The sequence below is a fragment of the Prionailurus bengalensis genome, chromosome E3 (genome assembly GCF_016509475.1).
Source record: "Prionailurus bengalensis isolate Pbe53 chromosome E3, Fcat_Pben_1.1_paternal_pri, whole genome shotgun sequence".
In the NCBI taxonomy this organism is placed as follows: Eukaryota; Metazoa; Chordata; class Mammalia; order Carnivora; family Felidae; genus Prionailurus; species Prionailurus bengalensis.
This window is the reverse complement of record NC_057357.1, coordinates 11,091,947-11,117,355: the sequence shown is the minus strand read 5'-3', so window position 1 is coordinate 11,117,355 and position 25,409 is coordinate 11,091,947. Positions and strand designations below refer to the sequence as shown.

At 46.7% G+C, this 25,409-nt stretch overlaps 1 protein-coding gene and 1 long non-coding RNA gene across 4 annotated transcripts; one reads left to right on the top strand and one right to left on the bottom strand.

The window, feature by feature from the left end:
• Positions 1–343: 343 nt before the first annotated feature.
• On the bottom strand, positions 344–23,835 carry EIF4H (eukaryotic translation initiation factor 4H). 3 transcript variants are annotated; one of them, XM_043561344.1, is made up of 7 exons: positions 23,581–23,749; positions 8,858–9,045; positions 7,119–7,183; positions 6,938–7,034; positions 6,546–6,605; positions 2,648–2,785; positions 344–2,357 (listed from the first exon to the last, which is right to left on the bottom strand). In XM_043561344.1, the coding sequence occupies exons 1-7, from the start codon at positions 23,637–23,639 to the stop codon at positions 2,218–2,220; spliced, it is 747 nt and encodes a 248-aa protein (XP_043417279.1). In that variant the 5' UTR covers positions 23,640–23,749; the 3' UTR covers positions 344–2,217. The 3 variants fall into 3 exon arrangements, with proteins under 3 accessions (XP_043417279.1, XP_043417280.1, XP_043417278.1); XM_043561345.1 differs by lacking the exon at positions 6,546–6,605 and having other exon boundaries at positions 23,581–23,835; XM_043561343.1 differs by having other exon boundaries at positions 6,938–7,183; positions 23,581–23,711.
• On the top strand, positions 5,715–14,520 carry LOC122472032. The gene is made up of 3 exons (XR_006294334.1): positions 5,715–5,813; positions 6,097–6,104; positions 14,510–14,520. It is a non-coding gene; the product is annotated as an uncharacterized LOC122472032 (long non-coding RNA).
• Positions 23,836–25,409: the final 1,574 nt, after the last annotated feature.

Here is a 25,409-nt window from a genome sequence, read left to right as displayed (position 1 = left end):
CACATTGTGCAAACACCTGATTTCTTCCATTTTCAGCAAGAAAGTCCCTTTACCCAATCAAAAACTAAGGCCACACTGCATGCAAGGCCTCTGTTCAGAAAATTGCCATTTTTAGGAAATGAGAGGAAAGGGGGGGGGGGGTAGGAAAACCTGGGCGTCCTATTTCTAATCATCACTAGCTTTTAAACTGCTTTCGCTAACCCTGTAACTTCCAAGAGCAAGATGCTTCTCTCCTGTGGTCGCAGTACATTCTACCGGATTCGGACACCGCTTCCCCAATTTAATAAGGGTGTGAACTTCTCGTTAAGAGCAGCTAGAAAGAAGTCAAAAATAAAGGCGAGCATTAAATATTACGTAAGGTTTTCTTTTATTTAAAAGATCATTCACAAAATACCATATCCATAGATTTACTTTCTGTCATATAGCTGAATGTGTTAAGTGTTTGGAATTCCATTCTTACATTTAAAAGTCAACTGGGATTGATTGCCCAGAAGTTTAGATGAATTTGTTTTGTTCTTAATCTTTTCCACATTGAAGATGTAAGTAGGTCATCTGAAAGCATCAGGTTTGATTACAACCACATAATGCATGTCTTTCTTAAGTTAAGTATTGGTGTTACACAAATGGTTCTTATTTCGGAAGCAGAGGCGGCAGGTGAAGGAAGGAAAGGAGAGAGAGTTCTGTAGTTGCTGAGACCCCGGGACCGAGACCCAGTGAGAGAAGCCAAGGACGCCAGCTAGTGACGACCTCTCACCTCCCCCCCGCCCCCAAACGGCAGGTCTCTTCCCTGGGCTCTAGCTGCTGGCGGCCCCCAAACTGCTCCCAAAGGGACGGTCTGGGACTCGCTGCTGAAAAACCCAGGTTGCTCTCACACACGGGCGTTTAGCTCAGAAGCTACGGCCCAGCCCCCCTGGCCCTGGGTACGTGCCAAACACAGCCTGTGGGGATAGGCAACTGTGCCCCAAAGAGGAGACCTGGGGACTTACAGCCACCTACCAGCTCTCTGAAGGCTCTTGACAGCCCTGCAGAGTAAAACCCTCAATTCATCAAGTCCAACAGTAAAGTGCCAGATTTTAGGCCCATTTTCATTATAAAAGTCAGGGAGGGCGGGAAGCGCAGTATCTCACTGCTACTTACGCGAGGAGCAGACACAGGTAAACACAAGGGAGAGACAGGGACACACACACGACGGGGTCTGAGGAGAGTCCGCGTCCGCACGGGGAGCCCGGCCCAGGCGCGGCGCGGCCACCACCGCCCGTCGGTCCCCCCCCCGGAGCGCCCTGCCCGGACGGGAGACCGGACGGAGGCTCGGCGCACCCAGCCACCCACGGGAGCCTCCACCTCCGCCGGGGAGGAGGGGACGAGCTTGCACGACGTGCTGACCCAGCCATCCTGGCGTGCGCACGGAGGTGCGCTCGGCCCCCGGCCCGTCCGCTGAGCTGCTCACCGACTCACGCTACCACCCTCTTCCCTTAGATTCCACCTTCGAAAGGAGAGCCTCCGGCTCGAATGATCCATTCGGGGAGGGAGTGACAGAGACAGGGCTGCTTATAAATAGGGACAGGGAGGAATCTGCAAGGATCAACAGATATTTTATCCTTGTTTTGAAAACAAGGTGCCTCAAATTCTCTCTGTTGACCACAGCTGAATAAAAACAAGATGCGACCCAATTTGTGACTTCTTTCTGTTTTTTGTTTTGTTTTGTCTTTTTCCTTCCCATGGAAGCCACAGCAATACAGAACTCCACATGCAGGTCAGAAGAGAAGCACTGAGAAAAATGAAAGGACCAACCGGGTCTGGCCAGAGTGTCCAAAGTAAAACGAGAAAGCAGGGGGAGAAAAATGGAGCAGCACCTCCATCCTAAGAACGCCCACGGGTGGCTGCCTCTGTCCCTCGAGAGAGACTCAAGTACTGGAAGGAAACAAGGAGCAAGAAGGAAAAAGGACAGAAGGAAAATGGGGGAAGGACTGGCAGAGAAAGAAAGAAAAAAAAAAAAGCACAAAACAGGCACTAGATAGGTTCAGCAAAGCCAAGAATGTACTAAAAACCACTTGTTAACTGCTGACATGCACTCACAAGCTCTGTGTTTCCGCTGTAAGAAAGGAGGACAAAGGTCAGGCGCAGGAATGGTGACTGCAGGACCGCTGGTCCAGGGGGCTAGCCAGGCTGTGGTCTTGCTGTGACTCCCCCACACCCCATTCCCTCCCAACCGCGAGCTCATTCTTGCTCCTTGTTAACGACTTCCTCTCTGGGCCTGGCTCCCCCGAAGATGGCAGAGTTGGGATTGGCTACTTGATTGAGGGGCGTGGCAACTGTTCGAGGCTTCAGCTGGAGCCGTGGCCTCTGTGCTCTTTCCTCTGCGGGAGAGAAACCAACGTGGTTTATGAGAAAAGGACCCCACATTCCCCGCCCGGGTGGAATGATCCGACTGAGGCGAGCCCCTACAGGCCAGCCCATTTTCTAACCATCAGGCCAGCCCTGAAGACCCATCCCATCCCCAGACGCTCTGACAAAGGCCAACTTGCTACTGAAGACTTAAGGGGCGGGCCACAGAAGCCACCGTCCGTGGCACGAGAAGGCGTGTGTGTGGGGGGAACAGCCAGCGCACCGGGGCAAGACAACCTCCACCCACAAAGCATCACCGTACCTTCTGTTGGTTCTCTGAAGTCCATATTGGACCCTCGAAGGGGAGGGCCATCTCTGAACCGACTCCCCATTGGGGGGCCTGTTCGCCGGTCACCTGGGCGACTCCCTCCCCTGCCTCCTAAGAAGTCATCCCTGAAGCCTGAAGGAGGAAGAGGACACCGGATTACTTTTTAAGCTACCGTCTCAAAAGCTGACTGTGCAGCTGGCGTGGACTGTTCAATTTGAATTCTTTAGTTTGTCCAACATCGGAAGTTTTTGCAAAAGAGTGCATCGGGTCCAAATGAGAATGTGCTGGGTAATCTCAATGCTAACAGACGTTACACTTCTTACGAAAGAAAAATAAAGCGAGCTGTTTAAACCTCAGCTTGCAGGAAAAGTGGCGGAAACCCCACCCCCTACCTAAGACTATAAAATAAGGCTCGTGACAAACAAAAATCCTCAAAGCCCATCTTATTGTGTCTTCTAATATAAAGCCTCTGATTATTAAAAAGATAAACCTGAAATGTGAAAGTTACAATTTAGAATGCGACACCCAAGAAAAGCCCAGACACGAAGACAGAATAAAAATACGAGGCCACCTCTGGGTGACGCGCCCCACTTGTCTTGTCTCTGTTGTGTGGCGGGTGTGCAGCACTCTAAAAGCTCGGCACCCGTGTGGTCAACAAGGCAGTTACCCGGCACGGCTCACCCCCTTCGCAGAGCGGGGCTCGCAGAGGAGCGGAGCACCTCGCCCCCAACCTGCGCCACCTCCGGGGGCTGCGAGGGGGAGGAGAAGTTTCCTCCCCATCCCTGCAGGTATCTGCTGGAACCCTCAGCAAAGTAACTGTCACGACAACGGTCAGGAGTGTTCCGACTCTCATCTGCAGAGGAGACGGTTTTCTCCACAGGCTTTGAGAACCCTAAGTTTTCTTCAGTTCTGTATTTCATGGAAGGACTTTCATCTAGAGGGGGTTTAAGCTGACTAGCCTTTTAACAGTATCGCCTACTGAAGGGAGAGTGAGCTTCCGGTAAAAATTTAAGAAATAATATTGTAATTAAACAAACCAGCCCGCCCCCCCCCCCCAGCCCCCAAAGGTGACCACTTTTACTCGAAGGACGGTGCCACTGCTCAAAGCTCTGGAGGAACATCTATCTTCCAGAAGGATCCTGAGCCTGAGGAATATTCTATATATGGTCCATCCGCATCATCCGCAGATTTCGTATCTGCCCGTTTGTCGACTCACTAGCCTTTGTATGTAACCCTGAAATTAAATCTTTTGGCCCTTCTGCTCTTCCAGACATGCACAGAGCAGTGGAAATCTGAGTTGCCCGACATGCGTGTCTCTCGGCTGAGGTCCCACAAAGCAACACTCTGCCTTCTTGTTTCAGCTCAGACCATAAACAAGTGTCTTTTCAAACTATTCGGTGCCAGGTTTTTGCTCTTTTGGGCTTTTCTTTGGCAATTTCACTGTTTAAAGTGGCCCCGCACATAGAGCTGAAGAGTCGTCTAGCATTCCTAAGTGCAAGAAGGCAGTCCTGTGCCTCACGGGAGAAAACACGTTAGATAAGCTCCATTCGAGCAGAGTTCTGGTGCTGCTGGCCAGGAGCTCCTTGTTAAACAAATCAACAGTATAGGTGACATTAGGGGTCTTTAAACAGAAATACACGCAACAAGGTATGTACTGATCACTCAACAAAATATTGGGACCAGAGGCTCACAGGAATCGGACCCTGTCGTTTCCCCTGGGAACAATGGTTTGGTATCTGCTCATCTGGGGTTCTCAGTGATTCTAAACTTAACTCCCCTGAATATGAAGACTCAACTGTTTGCAAGGGTGGTATTTTTCTGTTCTTTAAGGGTGGCCAAGGAATTTGGAAAGCGATCAAGTTATCTGAAACCCAGCTCAGAAACTGAGTTGGACAGTACCAATTTTAACCAAACAAGTAATGAAAACAATCCCCCCCAAAAGATTCAGACCAATAGGAGCACTGATTTGGGGAAAACATATTGGGATGTATACAGTCAGGTAGAAGGTTCTTTATAGAATCTTTTAAACCAGAGCTTACGCTGTTTATTCAACAAGCTTAACTGAGATTCAAACATCTGACTGACATCTCCCCCAATCAACTGTGAAGCGGACCTTTCCGTGGGAGTACAAAAGCTACTCCCCTAGGAGAATAAATTTTGCGACCAGTGTAGCAGAAATCAGCTCACACCCGCACTGACAAGGCAGGTAAGCACGACTGCTACTTAGTCCGGATGCACCCAAGTAGGACAGAAGGGAAAAAACCCAAAACAACAGAAACAGCACGCATCCACAGCCAGTGACCATCTCATTTCAAAATCTCGTACAACAGGAGCAGGCGAAGATTACGAGGGAAACGCAAGGTCTGACATTACCAAGTATCCTTTAATGAAGTTTGATGACAGATTTTTAGGAGGCACACCGTTCACAAGAACCTTCCAAGTTTTTTTTTTTTTTACTTTAACGTACTTGGCTACCTCTGGGGGTGGGACTCTGCTTTCTTCTATTTTTCGGTATTGCTCGAATCTTTTTACAACAGTGTATGTCATTTAAAAAACAGCATCATTTTGAAGAGCAAAAAAGATCTACGTTCACAAATAATGGACACAAGCATCACTCCACCATGCGGGCACTTCTGGATTCAGACACCTCCAGACCCTGAAGTTTATGCTGAACCTGGTGGGTGGCGGGGGAGTTTCTCTGGCTGTGCTCTCTGCTTCAGAGAGTCAAAGTCCCGGCGAGGGCAACAGTTCCTTAGGTAACTGCCACAATTCCAGAGCCTACACACTCAAGTGCTATTCCTACACTCCCAGTGAATTCAAAACCGGCTGGTCCCAGGCCACCACTCATCAGGCCACTAACGGCTGCACTCAGATTGATTTTGAGAAGACATTTGCTGCGTGTTTCAATCAGAGACTAGCTTATACATAAAATTACAGGTTTACTGGATCATACTGTACTTTTATGAATAAGCTCATTTCTGATTGGCTACAGGATTTTTAGGATTAAGTAATTCAACAGATATAAGCGGTCACCTGTTTAGCCAAAGTAGCACTGGAAATGCACTCGTAAAAATTTTGGTCTTCAACAGCTCGTGCCAGTTCTTCCCATACTTACCAAACACTATATGCCGAATTTTGTTTGATGGGGGAGGGTGACAGGGTGGTTGGGTGGGGCACTGATGTTATCCTCTCATACAGTGGAGAGGGCAGAGTTTATAGAAAACAGACTACTTCCTCATTTTTTACCTGTTACAACTGACGTTTTGATCACATATACAATTTATTTTTGTTAAAAAAACAAAAAGAAAGTAAAGAGATGATCAACCCTTCAAAGCAGAGGCCCGACATGCAAACCGACCTCTTAAGGGGAGACAAGGAGGCACCTGGTGGTCTGCCTTGGTAAGTTAAGAAAAGGAACAGAGCAGATCGTGTCCACCAAGAAGAGATAGGAGTTCCACGCCCTTCAAAAAAACAAACTGGTCACCACGACTTTAACCATGGAAGAAGGAGCCACCAAGAACCACGGTTACGAGGCTTTCTGTAAGCTTCCAAAACCACCCCCACTTTGTAGAAGTAACAGTGCTTCTATTTACGCAGAGCAGCCAAGGGGATTCCTTAGACAAAGGCCAGATGGGAACTACAGGCTGAGGCATCGTAACAAAAGGAGGTGGGTCGGTCTAACTCGCCCACAGTGTGGAACCTCTCAAGTCCTACACCGAACATTTAGGTTCTAACAGAGGCTTACTGCATGCCTGGGCATCTTTCAGGAAAGTTTCACTTGCGGAATGAACTAAAGGAGTAGTCCGGCCAGGTGGGCTACGTCCACAATAAACGTACAACAGCAGCAAGGCCATTGAAAAAGGTTAAGTGGTGATACTTTAAATACTGATACCGGAATTGAAGTCATCCCGGGAATCCCATCCACCTCTAGATTCTCGAGAGCCACCCATTCCTGAGGACACACAAAAAAGATAAAGGTGAGGTCGTACCATTACCCTGCTGCACACACATGGCAAAATTCTTTGGGAAGAATCACTCATGTGATGAGAAGTTCAAAAGAATTGTAAGAGTTTTTGTTGCCAATAGGAAAAAAACAAAAAACAAAAAAACAAAACAAAAACAAAACCCAGGCTTGTGGAAGCACCATCCATTCTAAGATTTTTCCACGTTTTTAAAAGCTCACAAAAGCCTATCAGACCGGCAAGATAATTCTAGTAGCCTTCAACAGTTGTAACCAGTGGGCATACAGTAAGTGTTATGTTCAGTTTTAGAAGAACCAATCACCTCTGTCATCTGGTCCACCTTTCCTGAAGCCAAAGCCACCTTTATCCTGTTTTCTGCCTTCTGCAATGTCCACACGAAGCGACCGATCACCCAACAGCTGATAAGGGGAAAACAGTGTTAAGTGTAGGCAAGAAAAACATCTCAGCTGCTGACACGACACAGAAAAACTGAAGATACTTACTGCACCATCATATGTCAAGGCTTCCTTAAGGGAATCCACCTCATCAAATTCTACATAGCAGAAACCTGTAAGAGAAACAAATCCCAATTTCCTCAAGGAATTCTGGGTTAAGACACAGTGGGATCCCCGTCTCTCCCATTTCCCCACTTTTGCTGCATCTAAGTGACAGCAGGCTAGCAGAGCCTAAAAGAGAGATTTTACTTTTCGGTAAACAAAATACTTGACTGGTATTCCTCCCTCTCAGTTATACTCTACCAGAAAGTGCCAACCAGGCATTGAAATGGCAGCTGTTTTTATAATGCTTTCTTTTTAGAAGTTTTAACCATGACATTAGAGCCTTTCCTGGGCCACTGAAGAGCTGACTTCTGAATGACTTCAGCTTCTCCCTCAACCTCCAACGGTTTCCACGCCCCTTCCTCCTCGCAGCCTGGAGTCTCAGTCTGCACTCGGCACACCCCTTGCCCCGCTTTGCTCACACTGCACCCTGTACTACACCACACCCTCCCACCGCACCCCGAGTGTCCCCGTCCCGTGTGATTACACCTCACCTTCAAGGCCCACCGGACTACAAATGCTCTCAAGGCTTGGGTCCAAACTCTTCCTGTTCACCATTTCCCCACCAACTACTTACAACAAGAAGGTACCGCGTGGCTGGAAGAGTCCCCCTGCCGGCCCCCCTAAATGGATTCACAATGGTCTAGAGTACTTGTGGAAACCACCCACCTCCTGTGCTCAAAGAGGTCACAAGAGCCTGGTCACCCATCTCACACCTCAGAGCTGCGGAGGGATGACCCTCCGTCTGATGTAGAAACTAAAACCTGCTGCTACTGACTCAGCCTGAAGGCTGGCCTCGACCACCCGTTCCTCCCCTCCCCCAGAAGCCCGAATTCCTAGCGCATCTAGGAGGCACACTGGGTGGGCCTGACTTTCACAGGCTGAACAGGTACATTTACTTCTGTTGTTAGAGCACTCGTTATTAACAAGGCTTCCGGTTCTAAAGCCAAGAACACTTCCCAAACGGTAAAAGCGCCACCTATACACAGAACTGCTCGGATGAGCAAAACCTCTGCTTCTCGCACAGCTAGTACTTCTCCTTGGATGTTCTTCCGGATAAATAACGTAAACCGCATGCCCTTGTACCTCGTGCCATGCCCTAAACAGAGAGCACGTTTCCCTTCAGGGACTCCGGAGAGCTAGATGATGATGCTCACGTGACTCTTCCTGCTTACTGCTTCCCGGCTCACGTGCCTTGAAGAGACTCATCTACAGACACAAACTTTACCCAAAATTTGAGCCAACCCTCTCCCAGACGCGCTCCCAAATCACAAAGATACAGTGATGATATTTGTGAGGTTCTCTTCTGAATTCTGTACAAATACTTTAGATCACAGGAAAACGACAAAGAAGAAAGCCACGCGTCGGTGAAGGGGAGATGCACCGGCAAAGTCCTCTGTTCTGTCTGTTCATCTCTCTCCCGGGGAACTCCTTTACTGGCAGACAGGACTGCCAGTCAGGCAAACAGCACATTTACTCGGGTATATATTGCACATTTCTACAAATAAGATCACGTGTAACACATTTTCCCCCAAGTAGAACCGAAAGCCTCATGGGTTAAAGGGCTATGCGGGTTTCAGCTACTTGGATAAACACTTCCACAATTAAAGCCCTCTGGTTCCCCACCGTTTTGGTTCAGACCCTCCCTCTATGAGAATATACAGTACGGACTCCCCCAAACTCACCTTTAAATTTGTCTGTGTCTTTGTCTCTGACTAGCCGTACACTCCGTATGCTGAGATCCTTGAAGATAGCGTCTATGTCGCCCTGAACTGTATTAAAAGGTAGGTTTCCTACATATGCTGTGTAGGGGGGCTCTGTGGGCAGCTCCTTCTGGCTACGGGAACCATGGCCACCGGCACTGCCGCGGGACCTGGAGGGGAAACAGACAGGATTCAAGTCTACTTGTCCCAGGGCGGGGACAAGGGCAATGTCTTCCGGCTCAGCCATACCAGTCATGTGAACGACTCCACCTGATTGTACAACAGCATCTTGAAATTACCGAGAGTATCCCAAAATATCACTTATGGAAAGGGTACCTATCGTTTGGTGACAGAAACGTTATTTCCTACTTACTTAGACTCAGTATCTGCGAAATGCTCATGTCCTAAAACCTTAGCAAACACCCTCCCTCACACCTGGCAGCTAACACACGCAGAGATGGACCGTCCAGACTTATCACACTGTGTTCACAGGAAGGTTTCCAAAGCTGCTCCAAGTTTAACCCATTCGTAACACACCTGCTCCCTGCTGCTGTCAGATTATGGATAACACAAGCTGGGGAAGGGCAGAGAGAAAGGCGGACAGAGGATCCGAAGCAGGCTCTGCGATGGCAGCAAGAGCTCGATGTGGGGCTGAACTCAGGAACCCGTGAGATCATGACCTGAGCCAAAGACAGACGCTCAAGCAACGAGACACCCCAGGTGCCCCTTAAAACTCCTCTCTTAAAGGAGTTGCCTCACAACACAGATCTGCTCAAAGCCATCCTTTTCGCCGGGGAAGCATCAATACACGTCACGGAAAGTAACTTGGTTTTTGCTAGGGATAACATGAAAGAAACCTGCCATCTTTCTTGAGATAAGTATCATCCTTTATGACATTTTCTTAGCAGAAGAATAAAATCACGATGTAATTCTTAGATGGCTAGAATTATGCTTAGTAACTCAAAATTCTGCTACTTCCCAATAGGAAATTCTACATTTTGTTTTCAAGTGAACTGCATCCCACCTGCTCTCGCTCCCCCCACCCCACCAAGGTGAGTAAATGACTTGTTTTTGTGCTTCAATACCCTTCACAACGCCACTGTTATTTGTTTTTTTTTTTTTTAAAGTTTATTTATTTTTGAGAGAGAGAGAGAGAAAGAAAGAGGAAACGAACCAGGGAGGGGCAGAGGATCCAAAGGAGGCTCTGCACTAACAGCAGAGAGCCTGATGTGAGGCTTGAACTCATGAACCCCAAGATCATGACCTGAGCCGAAGTCAGATGCTTAACCGACTGAGCCACCCAGGTGCCCCTGCAATACCACTGTTATTATCTCAATAACCCGAAGCCCTAAAATACTTTCAACGAGATACTCTGAGACTGAATACCGACTATATAAGATACAATAGATGCAAACTTTTGAAAAACTATCAAAGCACACGATGAATTACAATTAATAACTTGAAAATCATCTGTTACTAAACATCAGGTGGAAACAGTCCCTTGCCCTCAAGCAGCTCAAGGTGAGCGGCACGTGTAAGTCACAAACAACTACATTGGCACACACTGCCCGCATGTTTGTGTGTATATGTACGTATATACAGAAGGTGAAAAGCCCAACGATTTTTTAAAACCTTAAGGTGAAGGGGAGAATGGAGAGCTGGTAAATTCAGCAGGTGTGTGTCTGATGACTCGGGAAAATGGAGGAAGGAAGGCTTGCTCAAAGGACACATGGAACATTTACAGAACTTATGCAGGGCCCAGAAGGTGGAGTCAGGGCTCTGAGTTCAGGCAGCCAGGTGAGCCTGGATAAGGACCGAGGGAAGGAGGGTAGGTAGTGTTAATCAGATGGCAGGGGCATGAAGAAGAAAGCCGCAGGGTAAGAAGCAGTTTCTGGCTTTGGGGAAGATGGCAGAATCCTGTTTCAAGCAAGCAGTATTTTAAGAGCTAGACATGTGGAAACAACCAACCCAGCCCATTAACCTGCTTATTTCACCAGAGCCTCACAAAACTGCCGGCGGCTTACTTCCAGATTTCCCCAAGAATCACCACAGTCACCCTGCATACTACCCTATGTGACATAGTTCTATGGGACTTCAGCATGTCTTATAGGACAGGGCAGCCGGACTGCCTGTAATTTGCCTTCAAATTTACTGTCTCCGACGGTCACAAAGCGAGAAGAGTGGAAGTCTCCAGTGTGCCAGCAACTTGAGACCAGGGCGAGGGGACAAACCCCAGAGAGTGCATATGCATGTAATAAAAGGATACATCCAGCCAGCAACCCACCGAATAAAAAAAACCCCCAAATGTCGGCAAATTCTGAGCGAAAACTCCCATGATACCTTTTGACAGTAACTGAAGTTTACAAGAGACTATTGTCTAAAGCTGTGTTACTCAAAAGCACTTTCTAAAACAGGTTAAAAACAACACAGGCAGAGAAGACTCATTTGACACCTTTCTCAGCTTGGTGTAGAACCTCTTCCAAATGACCTCTGTCTCTCACTTTCCTCGTCTGTGACTTCATAAGTGTCTCAAATCTTTCTTTTACAAAGTTTAAAACCGACCATAAAACAACTCATAAATCCTGATTGCTTTATAAAAGTTTAGTAACAATCCAAAGCATTACAGGAAGACTAAGCATGCTCCAGGCTACACTGCTGTGCAGAAGCGGGTGGACAGGCTGCCGTGGATACAGAACAGATGAGCCAAAGAGCAGGCCGGCCCCCCCCCCCCCCCCCCCCCCCCGGTTCAGAACAGACACCTGAAGGTCTGCGCTGCAATCCCCCAGGCTGTACTGCACCCCCTCCACTCAGCATCGATCCTTCCGGCTCATTACTGCTTCTGCTATCCCTTAGGGACAGTCCATTGCTTTTTAAAATAACATATTCAAGTTTTAAAGTTTGAGACAGAGAGCAGGAGAGAGGCGGAGAGAATCACAAGCAGGGTCCACACTGCCAGTGCAGAGCCTGATGTGGGGGCTTGAACTCACAAACCGTGAGATCATGACCTGAGCCAAAATCTAGAGTCAGATACTTAACCAAGTGAACCACCCAGGCGCCCCAACATATGCAAGTTTCAAACTAATAAATTACAACCTCGGTAACTTAGGAAATCCAAATTTCAACTCCAAGCATGAACAAAATCCTTTACAGAAAAATCACTTTTCTTTACTCAAATCATGTCTATGAGGTACAGAGGGCACAAACCTAAGACCCAGTCCCTGCCCTCAAGGAGCCGATAATCCAACTGACAGGGTCCCGGCATCTGGAAAGGAGAAATCAAAGACTGCAGGCAATCTGGGAGACAGCCACAGGGAGCAGGGTCCGCAGGGGTGAACAACAGGAACCGGGACCCTTGCGTTCCCACAGCACACAGGGAAACGCTGACCTAACAAGCTGGTTTGCCGTGAAGAAGCCTGTGGGAGGCCAGGAGCCTGGAGGGAGGGTTGACTGTAAGAAACAAGATAAGACAAGGGAGTATTAGGGCCGGGATCAGCTCCAAGAAGTAGATTCAAGAGAGAAGTGCTCCAGGCTTACTTTCCAAGTATGAGGGATAAGAAAAAAGGAGGGATGCACGCTAAGCTCTTTTCTAGGAAAGGGTTTTATAAAGACTTCCAGAGGCCATCAGAAGCCACACCATAATTCAATCACTGTTGCTGTTCCTCTTGAAAAATCAAGAGGGAAGCCAAGATACCCAAGTACAGAGTATTAACCTCTCTGGGGTATTTGCAACATTACATGTTCTCCTATTAAGTCTACGTTAGGGACACAGTATCCTTAGGGCTGATCAACAACTCTGGTCTTTTAGGTCTCTCACATTCCACCCAGAAATACATACTAGCATATATTACACTGTTTCACGCATGACACCATGCTGGATCCTGTATAAGTATCCCCAAAAAGATCGCCTTTGTAAGATTAAAATACAAGGAAACAACAAAGTCCACTGAACATGCTAAAAAAAAAAAAAAAAAAAAAAAAAAAAAAAAAAAAAAAAAAAAGTCATGGTTATGATGTGCAACCCATTTGGTTTCTAGAAAATAACCGAAAAAAGGTTGAGCTCTCAAAAGCCAGGCCCTCATTTCAGTTTTATCTTACCTACTACTAACATCTTACATTACCAAAATACACTAATTAAAATCACTGAACCAATATCGATACTTTACTAAGCTCAGTTTATTCAGATTTCCTTAGTTTCTACCTCAGGTCCTTTTTCTGTTCCAGGAGCCCATCCAGCGCCCTATTACATTTTAGTTGTAATTGAGGTTTTTAAAAACTAGCCCCAGACAACTTGGATTAAAAGCATTTCATTTCCAAGTAGATCTCCCTCTCCTAAATGTATGCAGTCTCCAAGGCCTTCAATCAGCATTCACAATTAAACCCCTTCATCTTGATAAGTGGCATTACTGAACGATGGGCAAGAGAGCCTGTGGATGTTTCTGATCAACCCTGGGATCAATGATGAACTCCTCAATGAACCCTTTCTCAAAGAGCTCTTTTCTGCTGTGAATGGTTATCTTCATAATTCAATCCCATCTGCAGGATTAAAAAACCCTTGCAGGGAAACGCAGAGTAGTTCTAAGGCAGGAATTCTGTCTCCAGAACTATTACGGTCTCTGGTACTCAGCAGGGGTGGAAGGAATGAAGACACAGGCCTAGCAACGCCTCCAGGATCACAAATAACTTCTTCCACTAACATGAATATTCTTTCTTTAAAAAATTTACTTATTTATTTTGAGAGAGGGAGGGGTGGGGGGGGGGAGACAGGTCAGTGGGGAGGGGGCAGAGAAAGACGGAGAGAGAGGGAGTCCCAGGCGGGCTCTGTGCTGTCAGTATGGAGTCCTACTCAGGCAGGGCTCGAACTCATCAACTGTGAGATCCTGACCTGAACTGAAATCAAGAGTCGCTTAACTGACTGAGCCACCCGGGCGCCCCTGGGTATTCTTATTTGGGAAAAAAAATTAAAATCTAAGAGAGGATTACATGTATTTAGATGACATCTCTAATTAGGTACTTAAATGTTTTTCAAAAAAATTTTTGGCTACGACCAACGGCAAGAGAAACATCTTTACACCGCGACTAAAAACGTGCACACATATATACCTGCCTGCATAGTAGCTATACAAGTAACAAAAAGCTTCTCAACAGTACAAACTCACAGTATAACATACACTATTCTCTATTTCATCTCTAAAAATGCTTGTCAGGACCTCTAAGTTGATCTCATCATCTACCAACAGGAAAGAACAGGCAGCCTGAAAGCCTTGTTCCAGAACAGGGAGCACAAGGGGGACTTCTGGTTTACAGTCTTTCTGAAAATGTTTCTTACTAGGAAAAAGGCATTTATCCCAATGTACTAAAATTTTGGACTCCCACACATTAATGAAAGCAAATAAACGGATTATTAATATAGTAGCTTCATATGGTGCAAAACATTATTCAATCCAAAGTTCCAGATTTTTCAGAGGAAATAAAATAAAAATCTCAAGCTGTTTATCGGTCCTCAGAGAATACTGCCACAAAAAACATCTGTCTTGAAGCTATGATGTAAACCATTTCTATGGATTAGTTTTGAACTTTATAGGCCAAGAGTTCTTTTCCCTATTTATTTTATTTTTTTTATTTTAGAGAAGAGAGAGAGCACGCGTGCAGGGCAGAGGGAGACAGAATCCCAAAACCTGGGACTGTGACTTGAGCTGAAAATCAAGATTAGGATGCTTGGGGCGCCGGGGTGGCTCAGTCTGTTGAGCGTCTGACTTGGTTTCTGCTCAGGTTGTGATCTTACAGCTCGTGGGTTTGAGCTCCATGTGCAGGTCCACACTGACAGAGCAGAGCCCGCTTGGGATTCTCTCTCTGTCCCTGCACGGCTCACATGTTCTCTCTCTCAAAATGAATAAACTTAAAAAAAAAAAAAAAAAAAAGAGTAAGACGCTCAACCTACTGCCACCCAGGTGGCCCAGGAGAGCCTTTTCTAATTTAGGGTGATTATCTGAGATTTGACATTCTACATACTATCAGCTCCAATTCATTTTATTATTTTTTAAACTTTTTTCTTAACATTTATTTATTTTTGAGAGACAGAGCAAGACAGAGCACAAGTGGTGGAGGGGCAGAGAGAGGGAGACACAGAATCCAAAACAAGCTCCAGGCTCCGAGCTGTCAGCACAGAGCCCGATGCGGGGCTCGAACTCACCAACCGCGAGATGGTGACCTGTGCTGAAGTCGGACGCTTAGCCAACTGAGCCATCCAGGTGCCCAAGATCCACTTCACTTTAAAGAAAACTTCACATTTTCATGTGATGTTCAATTTTATGATCTACAAATAGCTTATGTTTCAGTTATTTAGAGAACAATAAAATGCCAGATAGACCACCAGATAAAAGCTAGAATTCAAAGGCATACAAAACTAACAGTTCTTCTCCATTTACTATCTGAAAAACTGTGAATATCACACTAACACCACATATTAATTATACCTTAATAAAATTAAAAATACTTGAAAAATCATAAAAATCTGTTACTTGTACTAAAAGACACATATGTACTAAGATGCATACCTATTAACATTTATTAATAAGTGTTTCTGCTAATATCAAATTTATTTTAACCTCTAGTTGCCCTACACGTGATAGTTACAAGAATTAGGCAAAGGGGGGGGAGGGAGAGAGAGAGGGACAGAGAGAGGGAATGTTAAGCAGGCTCTATACTCAGCACGGAGCCCACTATAGGGCTCAATCCTGGGACCATGACCTGAGCTGAAATCAAGAGCTGGGACACTCAATCGAGCACCCAGGTGCCCCATCAGGAGATTTAGTGGGCACAATGACCAAATGCCATGGGCAAGCTTTGGTCCTGATTCAAACAAATCAGTTGTACATCAAAATTTATGAGCTAATTAGAGAAATCAAAATACTTATGGGGGGAGGGGGGGCGCCTGGGTGGCTCAGTGGGTTGAGCATCAGACTTCAGCTCAGGTCATGATCTCAGTTCATGAGTTCGAGCCCCGCGTCTCTGTGCTGGGCTCCATGCTGACAGCTCAGAACCCCCACCTCCCCCCCCCCCATTGGATTCTGTGTCTCCCTCTCTCTCTGCCCCTCCCTGGTTCACACTGTCTCTCTCTGTCTCTCAAAGTAAATAAACATTAAAAAAAAAAAAAAAAACTTCCCGGGAAGTTTCAGATGTGGTAGTATCATGGTTATATTTTTAAAAGTCTGTGCCTTTGAAACTCATACTGAAGTACTTCTAGATGAAATGAGACATCTAAGATGTGCTTTAAAATAATCCAGGCGGGGCGCCTGGGTGGCTCAGTTGGCTCAGGTCATGATCTCACAGTTCCTGAGTTCGAGCCCTGTGTTGGGCTCTGTGCTGACAGCTCAGAGCTGGAGCCTGCTTCAGATTCTGTGTCTCCCCCTCTCTCTCAAAAACAAAAAACACAAAACACAAGACAAAAAAAAAAAAAAAAACCTTTCTTAAAAAAGGTAAATAAAATAAAATATCCAAAAGCTTGTGAGGAAAGTGAAGGGAGGAGGTACAGATGAAATAAACGGTGTCACTTTAAAGAGTGGGTAACAGGTACATGAGGTGGATTAGTATTGAATTCTACCTTTATTTGTACTTTAGATTTTTTGTAATCAAATCTTTTGCAGATTCAAATAGGCCAAATATATGAAGTAATCTTTGAGACAACTGCACAAAACCGAACACGAACTGGGTAACAGAAAAACTGGTTAAAAAGAAACCCCTAATCAGTCAGCAACATGCATGTAAAAGTATTTTCAGACAGAGAGACAGGAAGGCTGACTGGCTTTAAAATATTCTATCCCAGGACGCCTGGATGGCTCAGTAGGTTGAATGTCTGACTCCTGATTTTGGCTCAGGTCATGATCCCCCCCGTTGTGGATCGAGTCTGTGTAGGGCTCCGTGCTGGCTGTGGAGCCTGCTTAAGATATTCTCTCTGCCCACCTCCCACTCTGCCCCTCTCCCCCAATCGCATCACGCTCTCTCCCAAAAAAATAAAAAAATTCTATCCCCTCCCCACAATGGGGGAGACTGATGAAAACAGGAACAGCAAAAAGGTTTATAAAGCTAAATGAATGGAAATGAAGAGATGCTCAATGGGCAGTTTCTGAGTATCACTGTGAACACCAGTGCCACTTAGAAATGGTCAAAGTGGTAAATTTTATGGATACATTTTACCACACACACACACCCTGAAAAAAATGAAACCAGGGAATGGTTACATGGGTTTGATACACTGGTTTCCACTTCTGTTCACATGTGAAAGTGTTCAGGTTTATTTTTCTAAGTTTATTCATTTTGAGAGAGACAGAGCCCGGGGGTGGGCACGGGGGATGTGGGCAGAGAGGGAGAATCCCAAGCAGGCTGTGCCATTAGCACAGAGCCCAACGTGGGGCTCAAAGTCCTGAAACCATGGAGGACAGAAATCAAGACGGCGACACTCAACCAACTGAGCCACCCAGGCACCCCTGAAAAAGTTTAGATTGGTGTTTAAGTGTTACATAAAATGAGCAACTGGTAAATTCTGGCCTAATTTAAACCACACTGACCTTCCTCCATGAACAGAAAATTAAGCTCAAGGAGCAATCCTTTAATATTCTCAGGTGGCCTCTGTAAACACTAACATGTACTTCCTGTGGTCCTAACTGTGCCTTCCAGGACCACACCCTTCATTTAACAGTCCCCCAGCGCCTTACTAGCTGCTACTTGAGACCTGCACTGATCTTGCAACTGATCCCACAGTAAATCAAGGCTGGGGCACCAAACTACACTATTACTCATGCTTCATCATGGAGTATTTGCAGAGAAAGGAGCCTACGAGCTTCAAAACACAATGTCCGTGATAAAGCAGTAAAAGTGATTAATTTTACTAAATCTTGACCCACTTTTTAATATCCTATGTTTTGAAATGGGGGCAAAGCATTTTTGCGGCTTACAGAAATGTGATGGTTTTCTCCAGGAAAAGCATTCATGCAAGTTTACAAGCTGAGCTAGCTACGCTTTTCATGGAACACCATTTTTACCCGAAGAATTATCAAACTATGACTATTCGTTTTCTTGAAAATGAAGTGAGCCTGTCCTTTAGGAAAATGAACAGTATCTGTTGCCAGTAATAAAATGCGGGCTTTTCAAGCAAAAAATAAAGTTTTAGAAAACTCGTATTCATCAACGTAAGTTTGAAAGTCTCACAATCTCTGAAATTTTTCTCATAAGATCAACTGTGGCATAAATAAACATCATTTGGTACTGTATAAGAAAATGTACTAACACTGGGAAGATCTGCATAACTCAATGAACTGATCTTTTCCAGATAACCAATGCCTCATGTTACAAGATCATGAGCAGGTAAAAAAATCCCTTTGAAATATAAAATGATCAATGGACTTTAAAGAATAGTATGAAAAGTTTACTAGATAAAGTTTCAGATTCCACACGGCAACTAACTTTTGCAGAAACTACCACTTGTCCAGTTTTGGTATAGGAGCAGAAAAAAAAATACCCACAATTATCTGAAAAGGCTATTAAAATACTACTTTTTCCAGCTGCTTACCTGTGTAAGGCTGGATTTTCTTCATGTATGCCAACCAAAGCATCCTATCTCAAGAGTGAATACAGAGGCAGGTATGTAGGAGAAACCAATTATCTTCTATTACACCAAACACTCAAAGGGCTCCAAAAACGCAACTGATTAATTACAGAAGAATAGTGTGCAGAACAGGGGAGAGATAGTCTCCATCTGCCCTACACTGAATACAAGACTTAACTGGAGGTGCATTTTCAACGTAGTATCTTTTCAACGTAGTATCAACATACTGGAGCACATCCAGAGGGCCCCATCAAGAACACTTTTTTTTTTAAGTTTATTTATTTATATATATAGAGAGAGCATGTGCACAGGGCAAAGAGACAGGCGGGGAGAGGGAGAGAGAGAGAGAGAGAGAGAGGGAGGGAGGGAGGGAGGGAGGGAGAGAGAGAGAGAGAGAGAGAGAGAGAGAGAGAGAGAGAGAATATCCCAAGCAGGCTCTGACGGTCTGCAAAGAGCCCGATGCCAGGCTCAAACTCACTAACCACAAGATCTTGACCTGAGCTAAAATCAACAGTCAGACCCTCAACGGACTGAGCCACCCAGGCACCCCCCCACCCCAATTTTAGAAATCACAACATGGGGAAAATGTCAAAGAACCAAGGACATTCAATTAAAAAAGACAATGTAGATATTACAGCTTAAGTTCTATCAAAATCAAGCAATTACACTTATTTCGTGTGCAGGTCTAACCAGATGTACAACTGAAAGGCAGGGGCATGGCATGCTGTCCTGTCCAACCCTCTCTTCTACTTCTAGGGGAAGCTGGAAACTGGAAGATGGGAGTCTAATCTAGGACTGATACTGCTCCAACACTGTGTTTACATGTTTCAAGTTTCTGGGAAGACTACTTGACTTAGTGGGACATCCTCCCAGAACACTAAAGGTTAACTTCAAATAGAAATATACATTTTAACAATATACCAAGTCAGTCTTTAGAAATCTCAGAAGCATTTGCAATAAATATTTCAAATATAAATTTTGTAACAAACCAATAATCTACAAGAAAAAATTAGTTACCACTCATTTACAATATAGCACTCTTCATAAAATGCTTTATGCCTATAGAATAGATTTCTCTTGGCTTTGGAAATAGAGCCAGGAAAGTAAAAACTCACTCGTTAATTCAACAGAACTTTTCCCACTCTTACTGATGCAAGGGAAATATGATTAAGTGTACCAGACACTGTGCTGCTTGCTTTGGACAGCTCACTTAATATTCCCAATAAATAGCTCTACAGAGGAGTTTTTATCTTACATGGGGGAAACTGAGGCTCAGAGAGCTAAAGAACTTGTTCCAGAGCACACAGCTAATACATGGCTCAAGGCTCAGATGACCCTTAAGCCCTGTCTGCCTGATTCCAAAGCTAGGGCTTTTCCTCAAACTGTGTTAGAGACTGTTGGTGAAACCAAGTCAAGCATCTGTGGTAACGATTTTCATTTAGAAGATAATGATTTGGAATCCAGCATTTGGGAGGCTGGGGAGTGGAGAGGAGGACGATAACCCCAGGCCACCTGGCATTTGGTAGGCAAACAGGATTTTAAGATAAACTGTTTTAAATACTTCTACGGATCCTACCATGACCAGTGCAAATAGCTACCACTGTTTATGCCCTGCTTTCTTTCCTCTTATTAGTCTTAAAACATGCTTAGAGGGGCACTTGGTTGGCTCCCTGTCCAAATGACATCTATTGATGTCAGCTCGGTTTGTGAACCCAGGGTAGTGGGAACAAGCCTCTGGGTCGGGTCAGGCTCCATGTGTGGAGTCTGGTTTGGATTCTCTGATTCTCTCTCTCTCTCTCCTTCTGTCCCCCTCCCCGCTGCTCGCACACTCTGTCTTAAAAAAAAAAAATTAGAATTCCAGTCCCCCCTAACTGGAACTTGATAAAGAATACTTAGTGGAATTTAAGAAACAAAACAGATGAACATAGGGGAGGGGAAGGAAAAATAAGATAAAGACAGAGAGGAAGGCAAACCGTAAGAGACTCTTTTTTTTTTTATAAATTTTTTTTTCAACGTTTATTTATTTTTTGGGGGACAGAGAGAGACAGAGCATGAACGGGGGAGGGGCAGAGGGAGAGGGAGACACAGAATCGGAAACAGGCTCCAGGCTCTGAGCCATCAGCCCAGAGCCTGACGCGGGGCTCGAACTCCCGGACCGCGAGATCGTGACCTGGCTGAAGTCAGACGCTTAACCGACTGCACCACCCAGGCGCCCCCGTAAGAGACTCTTAAATGCAGAGAACAAACTGAGGGTTGCTGGAGAGGTGCTGGGGCGGGGGGGGGATGGGTAAACTGGGTGATGGGCACTAAGGAGGGCTCTTGTTGGGATGAGCACTGGGTGTTGTATGTAAGGGATGAATCACTAAATTCTACTCCTGAAACCGTAATTATACTATATGTTAACTAACTTGGATTTAAATAAAAATTTAAAAATAGAGAAATAAAAATCTAGATTAAAAAAAAGAAGAATACTTAAAGGTGTAGTTTTAGTAAGTTCCATTTTCAGCAATCTCGATTCTTGCTACCTCCAAGTTCCAATCCAATTCCCAGAATTGATGGTTTTAGGCTGGAGCACGCAAAAGCACGTTATAGTTAGAAATGTAAAAGCCTATTACTCTCCACTTTATTGCCAATGGCCAATAAAATTAAAACCCAGGAAAGAAAATTTAGCAACCTACAGAACAAAATACACTCAAGATCTAGTACAATCGACTCTTGGTAATTTGGAATTGTGATTTGCTTTGCTTTGGGGGGCAACAATGCAGTTCCAGGCTCTGTCACTGGCCGCCGGGGACATTCTCAATGGGTTGAGAAAATAACCGCTTAACACCGCTTCCTGAGAACAGCACTGGATATTACATACAACACAGAAGACAATTACAGGGAATGTATAATTATTAAAACCAAGCTTTTAGGTTATGACTGCATTTCACACCTGCTATTCCTTTCACCTGTGACCCAAGTGGTTTACAGTTGAGACCTCTTACTCGCTAAGGTGCTTTAGACCAAAGGGAAGGGTCCCTTGGTACAAAAGCACCAAACAAAGCAATGCAAAACTGGCTTTCCCGAAGTGACAATCTTCTACAATGCCTAAGCACTGTACGTGAACATAAGCAAACAGCGCTGAGACATCGATGTGAAACACGGTTCAAGTAACAGTACAAATTATCATGGAAGGTTACCCACGAGCCTCTACCATCTTGCTGAATTTCTGAGGAACCAGAAACTGGTGCACTCCAGAGCTGATGAAATTAAAGTAACATTGACTCTGGAATAGGAAAGCTTTGGCCCAGACCTCACTGCTACATGTCTGGTCCTTTGTAAAGTTTCTGGACTCACTCCGGACCCTGTCTAAACGAGCACACAAATTCATCAATGCGTTTTTAGGACTGCTTTTAGGAACTGAGTGGCATTTCCGATGTACTTAAATGCGACATCCACTAAAAGTCTGACTCAAACACCTCAAGTCACCAGAGCAGCTAGCAAATCTGTCGAAAGGCGGGGGGGGGGGGGGGGGGGGGGGGGGGGGGGGGGGGGGGGGGGGGGGGGGGGGGGGGGGGGGGGGGCAAAAATAAAACACAAAAAACCCCACAATAACCAAACACCAAATCCCAGATTCAGGATAATATGACTAACTTATTGTAGTCCCGAACCAACTAAAACTCCTTGGATCTGCCTTAAATCAAACCACTCTGTGTAAGAGTTTTCCTGGGCACTTTTAATGTTTCTTGAAACTAAAGGAAAAAAAAAAATCCCAGTTATTAAATTTCAAGATGACTTTAAAAGCAAATTTGATGTCTACGAACCTACCCCAAAGGCAACAGTTTCACATGTCATCCAACATCTATTTCTTTTTTATTAGCAAATAAAATATTCTTTGAAAGAACAGGTGGTTCCACCTTCCCCAACTTCCATATTCTAGTGTCATGAGTAATATTAGGTACACTCCCTAACCAAAACAAGCCTTTGTTTGAGCCAGTCCCAAACCAAGGTATTAAAAGATCATTCTTCACCAAACAATGATACTTTTGGGATTGAAACCCAGGAGACTGGACAGCTCAGTAGGTACTATTGTGGTGTTATCCTGGGAAAGTAATCCTTTCCGTAAAAGTACACAAAGGCCAAGTGTGTCCTTGACAAATAGCAAGATGTTTATAGTCTGTCTTCTAAATTCTGCATGAAGGAACAAAAAAAAAAAAAAGAAAAGAAAAGAAAAAAAAAAGAAAAAATCCAGCGCGGACTCCCGAAATTAAATACGCTAAGTTTCTTATTCACTAGTGAAGTATTTCTCCTTCAAAGGGGGTGTCTCAATTGTATACAGTCTGTAAACGACCAGAGTGAGAACGAGGCTAACTGCGATTCCTTCTCCAGGTCAGAAGGAGAAACTAGGGAGAAATAAAATTTTCTGCCAGCAAGCACGTAGCACCTGCCAATAAGACACTGACCCAGGACACAGAAAAATTAAAAATGCTATTATGTATGTTCTTTTGCTTGGTCTCCCCCTCCACCGGCGTGAATCGGACCACTCCCGGGCTCTAGCCGCCAAATCCCTGCCTCACACATCAGGGAAGGGAATCACCCCTCTCGCCCTCCCGACCTTACCCAGTCGGCTGGCCTCCTGGCGAAGCGGGCCAGAGCGCCTGCAGCGCAAGCAGAGAACAGGAGGCCGGGACCTGGACAGAGACCCGAGCCGGGCAGGCCACGGCCCCCACCCCGCGCTGCAGCAGAGCCCCGCGCTGGCCCTGCCGTACTGGGGGATGGGGCTGGAAGCGGGAGCTCGTCCTCCAAGGCACTCAGAGCCGCTGCGGCCTGGCCTTGCGGCCAAGGCACTGGAAAGACGACACGTCGGCGGCGGCGGCGGGAGACACGGGGACGAATCTGCGCCGCGAGCAAGACGTGGGGGAAACTAACTGCCGCCGCCCCCCTCCCCGAGCGCGCCATTTCTAGGCCCCGGCCCTCCAGGCTCCTCTCCCAGGCCTCCGCGGGCCGAGCCGGGCCCCCTACCGCCCGCCGCCCCGGGTGAGCGCGGGAAGGCCGCCGCCCCGGGGCCCCTGACTCCGCCCGCCCCCCGCGCCCGGCGGGGGCCCGCGCCCGCCAGCCTCACCCTCTGCCGCCGCCGAAGCTGCTGTAGGCCCGATCGTCGTAGGTATCGAAGTCCGCCATTTGCCGTCTCCGCTCCGAGAGGAACCAGGGTGAGCGAGGAAGGACCCCGCAATATAACTCCCCCCGCCCCGCCGCCGGGGCTGTCCGCCGCGCCGCCTGATCGCAAATCGCACGCACGCACGCGCGCGCGCGCGCACGTACGCCGCGCCGCGCCCGGCCTGGGCCGACGGGCCGCTCCTGGCCCGGCGCGCTCTGCGGCCCACGTGGTGCGGCGGCGCGTTGGCGGGGCGCCCGGCCTTGCGCCCCCGCCCATTGTGTGCTGGCCCCCGGGCTTCACCGCAGCCGCCGGCTGTCCCCCGCCCCGCCCCGCCCAGCCCGTGCGCGCAGGCCGGGCCCTCCCTTCGGGAAGGTGGGGTGGCTTGCTCCGCGCGCTCTGACGCCCTCTCCGCGGGCTGGTCCGGGACCCTGCGCCCGGCCGGCTGGACTGCCTGCTGTCGCTTACCTTTTCGTACTCCAGACCTGGCAGCCCCCCCCCCCCCCGCCCCCGGAGGCCTGCCCCACTTGGCCCTACTCCGACACCCTCTTCTCGGCCAAGGGGTCGCCCGTCCACACCAAAGTAAGGGCCACCTCCTCCAAGGAGGATTCCCCCCCCCCCCCCCCCCAGGCTGGGCACTGGCTGAGAATGCACTGGGACGAAGGGCCCTGAAGGGGTGAGATTGGGGGTCAGGATCCGAGCGTGCGAGGCGATGGGAGTGCAGCTAGGAATCCTGACTTCTGGGGTCTGTCTACTCGGGGCTTCGGTATTGGCGGAGGGCAGGGGTGTTGAGATTAGAGTGTAGGTTGCTGAACTAGCAAGAGTCGGCGCATCTCGCTTTTGCAGAGGTCATTGCGCTGGGAAAGAATTCAACCCGGACTTGAATTTCATCTAGCTCAAGCAAAGCTTGGATATGGAATGAGAATTAATTACAGTGGTAGTTTCTCAGACACAATTTAAAAGAGCCTCAGAATCTTTGCAGTGTATGCCCAGTACTTTTATATTTAAGCAGTTTTTGCTACTTTATCCCAGTGCTGAGATTGACAGAGCAGCTATGAAGTCATTTTCTGTGTTTGTCTCTTCTTATTTACAAGTGATAAAACCACTTCACTATGGGATAGACCCCAAGTAACTTGGGCTCCACCTCTTACTAGCTGTGTAACTTCGAGCAAGTTACTTAACCTCTTTAGTGTCTCAATTTTCCAACGTGAGGACCATCCATGGATCATCCCTGATTCCAGACTTGATCCTCCTTACTCTACCCAGCCAGCATCCAGGGCCGGTCTTGGGCCATGCTCCGACTAGCAAAAACCCTTTCCCTTCTTTTGGGTTCTCCTGCACAAAGCCTGCCTTCCACCCAGGATCCAGAGATTGAAACCAATCCTAGAAAGTTCCATACCCTTGGCGAATGCCTCCCTGGCAAAGTTAGATGCCCAGCCTCTCCTGAGGTTGCCCTCCTGAGCTTTGGTCCTGATTTGCTCCCTAACTCCTTCAACAGAGTGCCTATCCCAGTCTTTACCAGTCCCTGTGGGTCCTGGGGGTGGAAGTCCCCCGAAGGCCCAACAGTTTCTCTGGGAACCTTTAACGTAGTGGTGGGGCCTGTGCATTGCATTTCAAACTGCTTGTGTTTAATCCTGGCCGAGCCACTTACTACTAGCTGTGTGACCTCAAGTGAATTGTGTCAACTGTCAGTTCTCTGTAATACAGGAACGATAGTCGTTGCAATAGTTTGCGGCATTCAGCTATTTTTTGTAACTTTTTTGTAATAACATTTTTAATTTATTTTTGAGAGACGG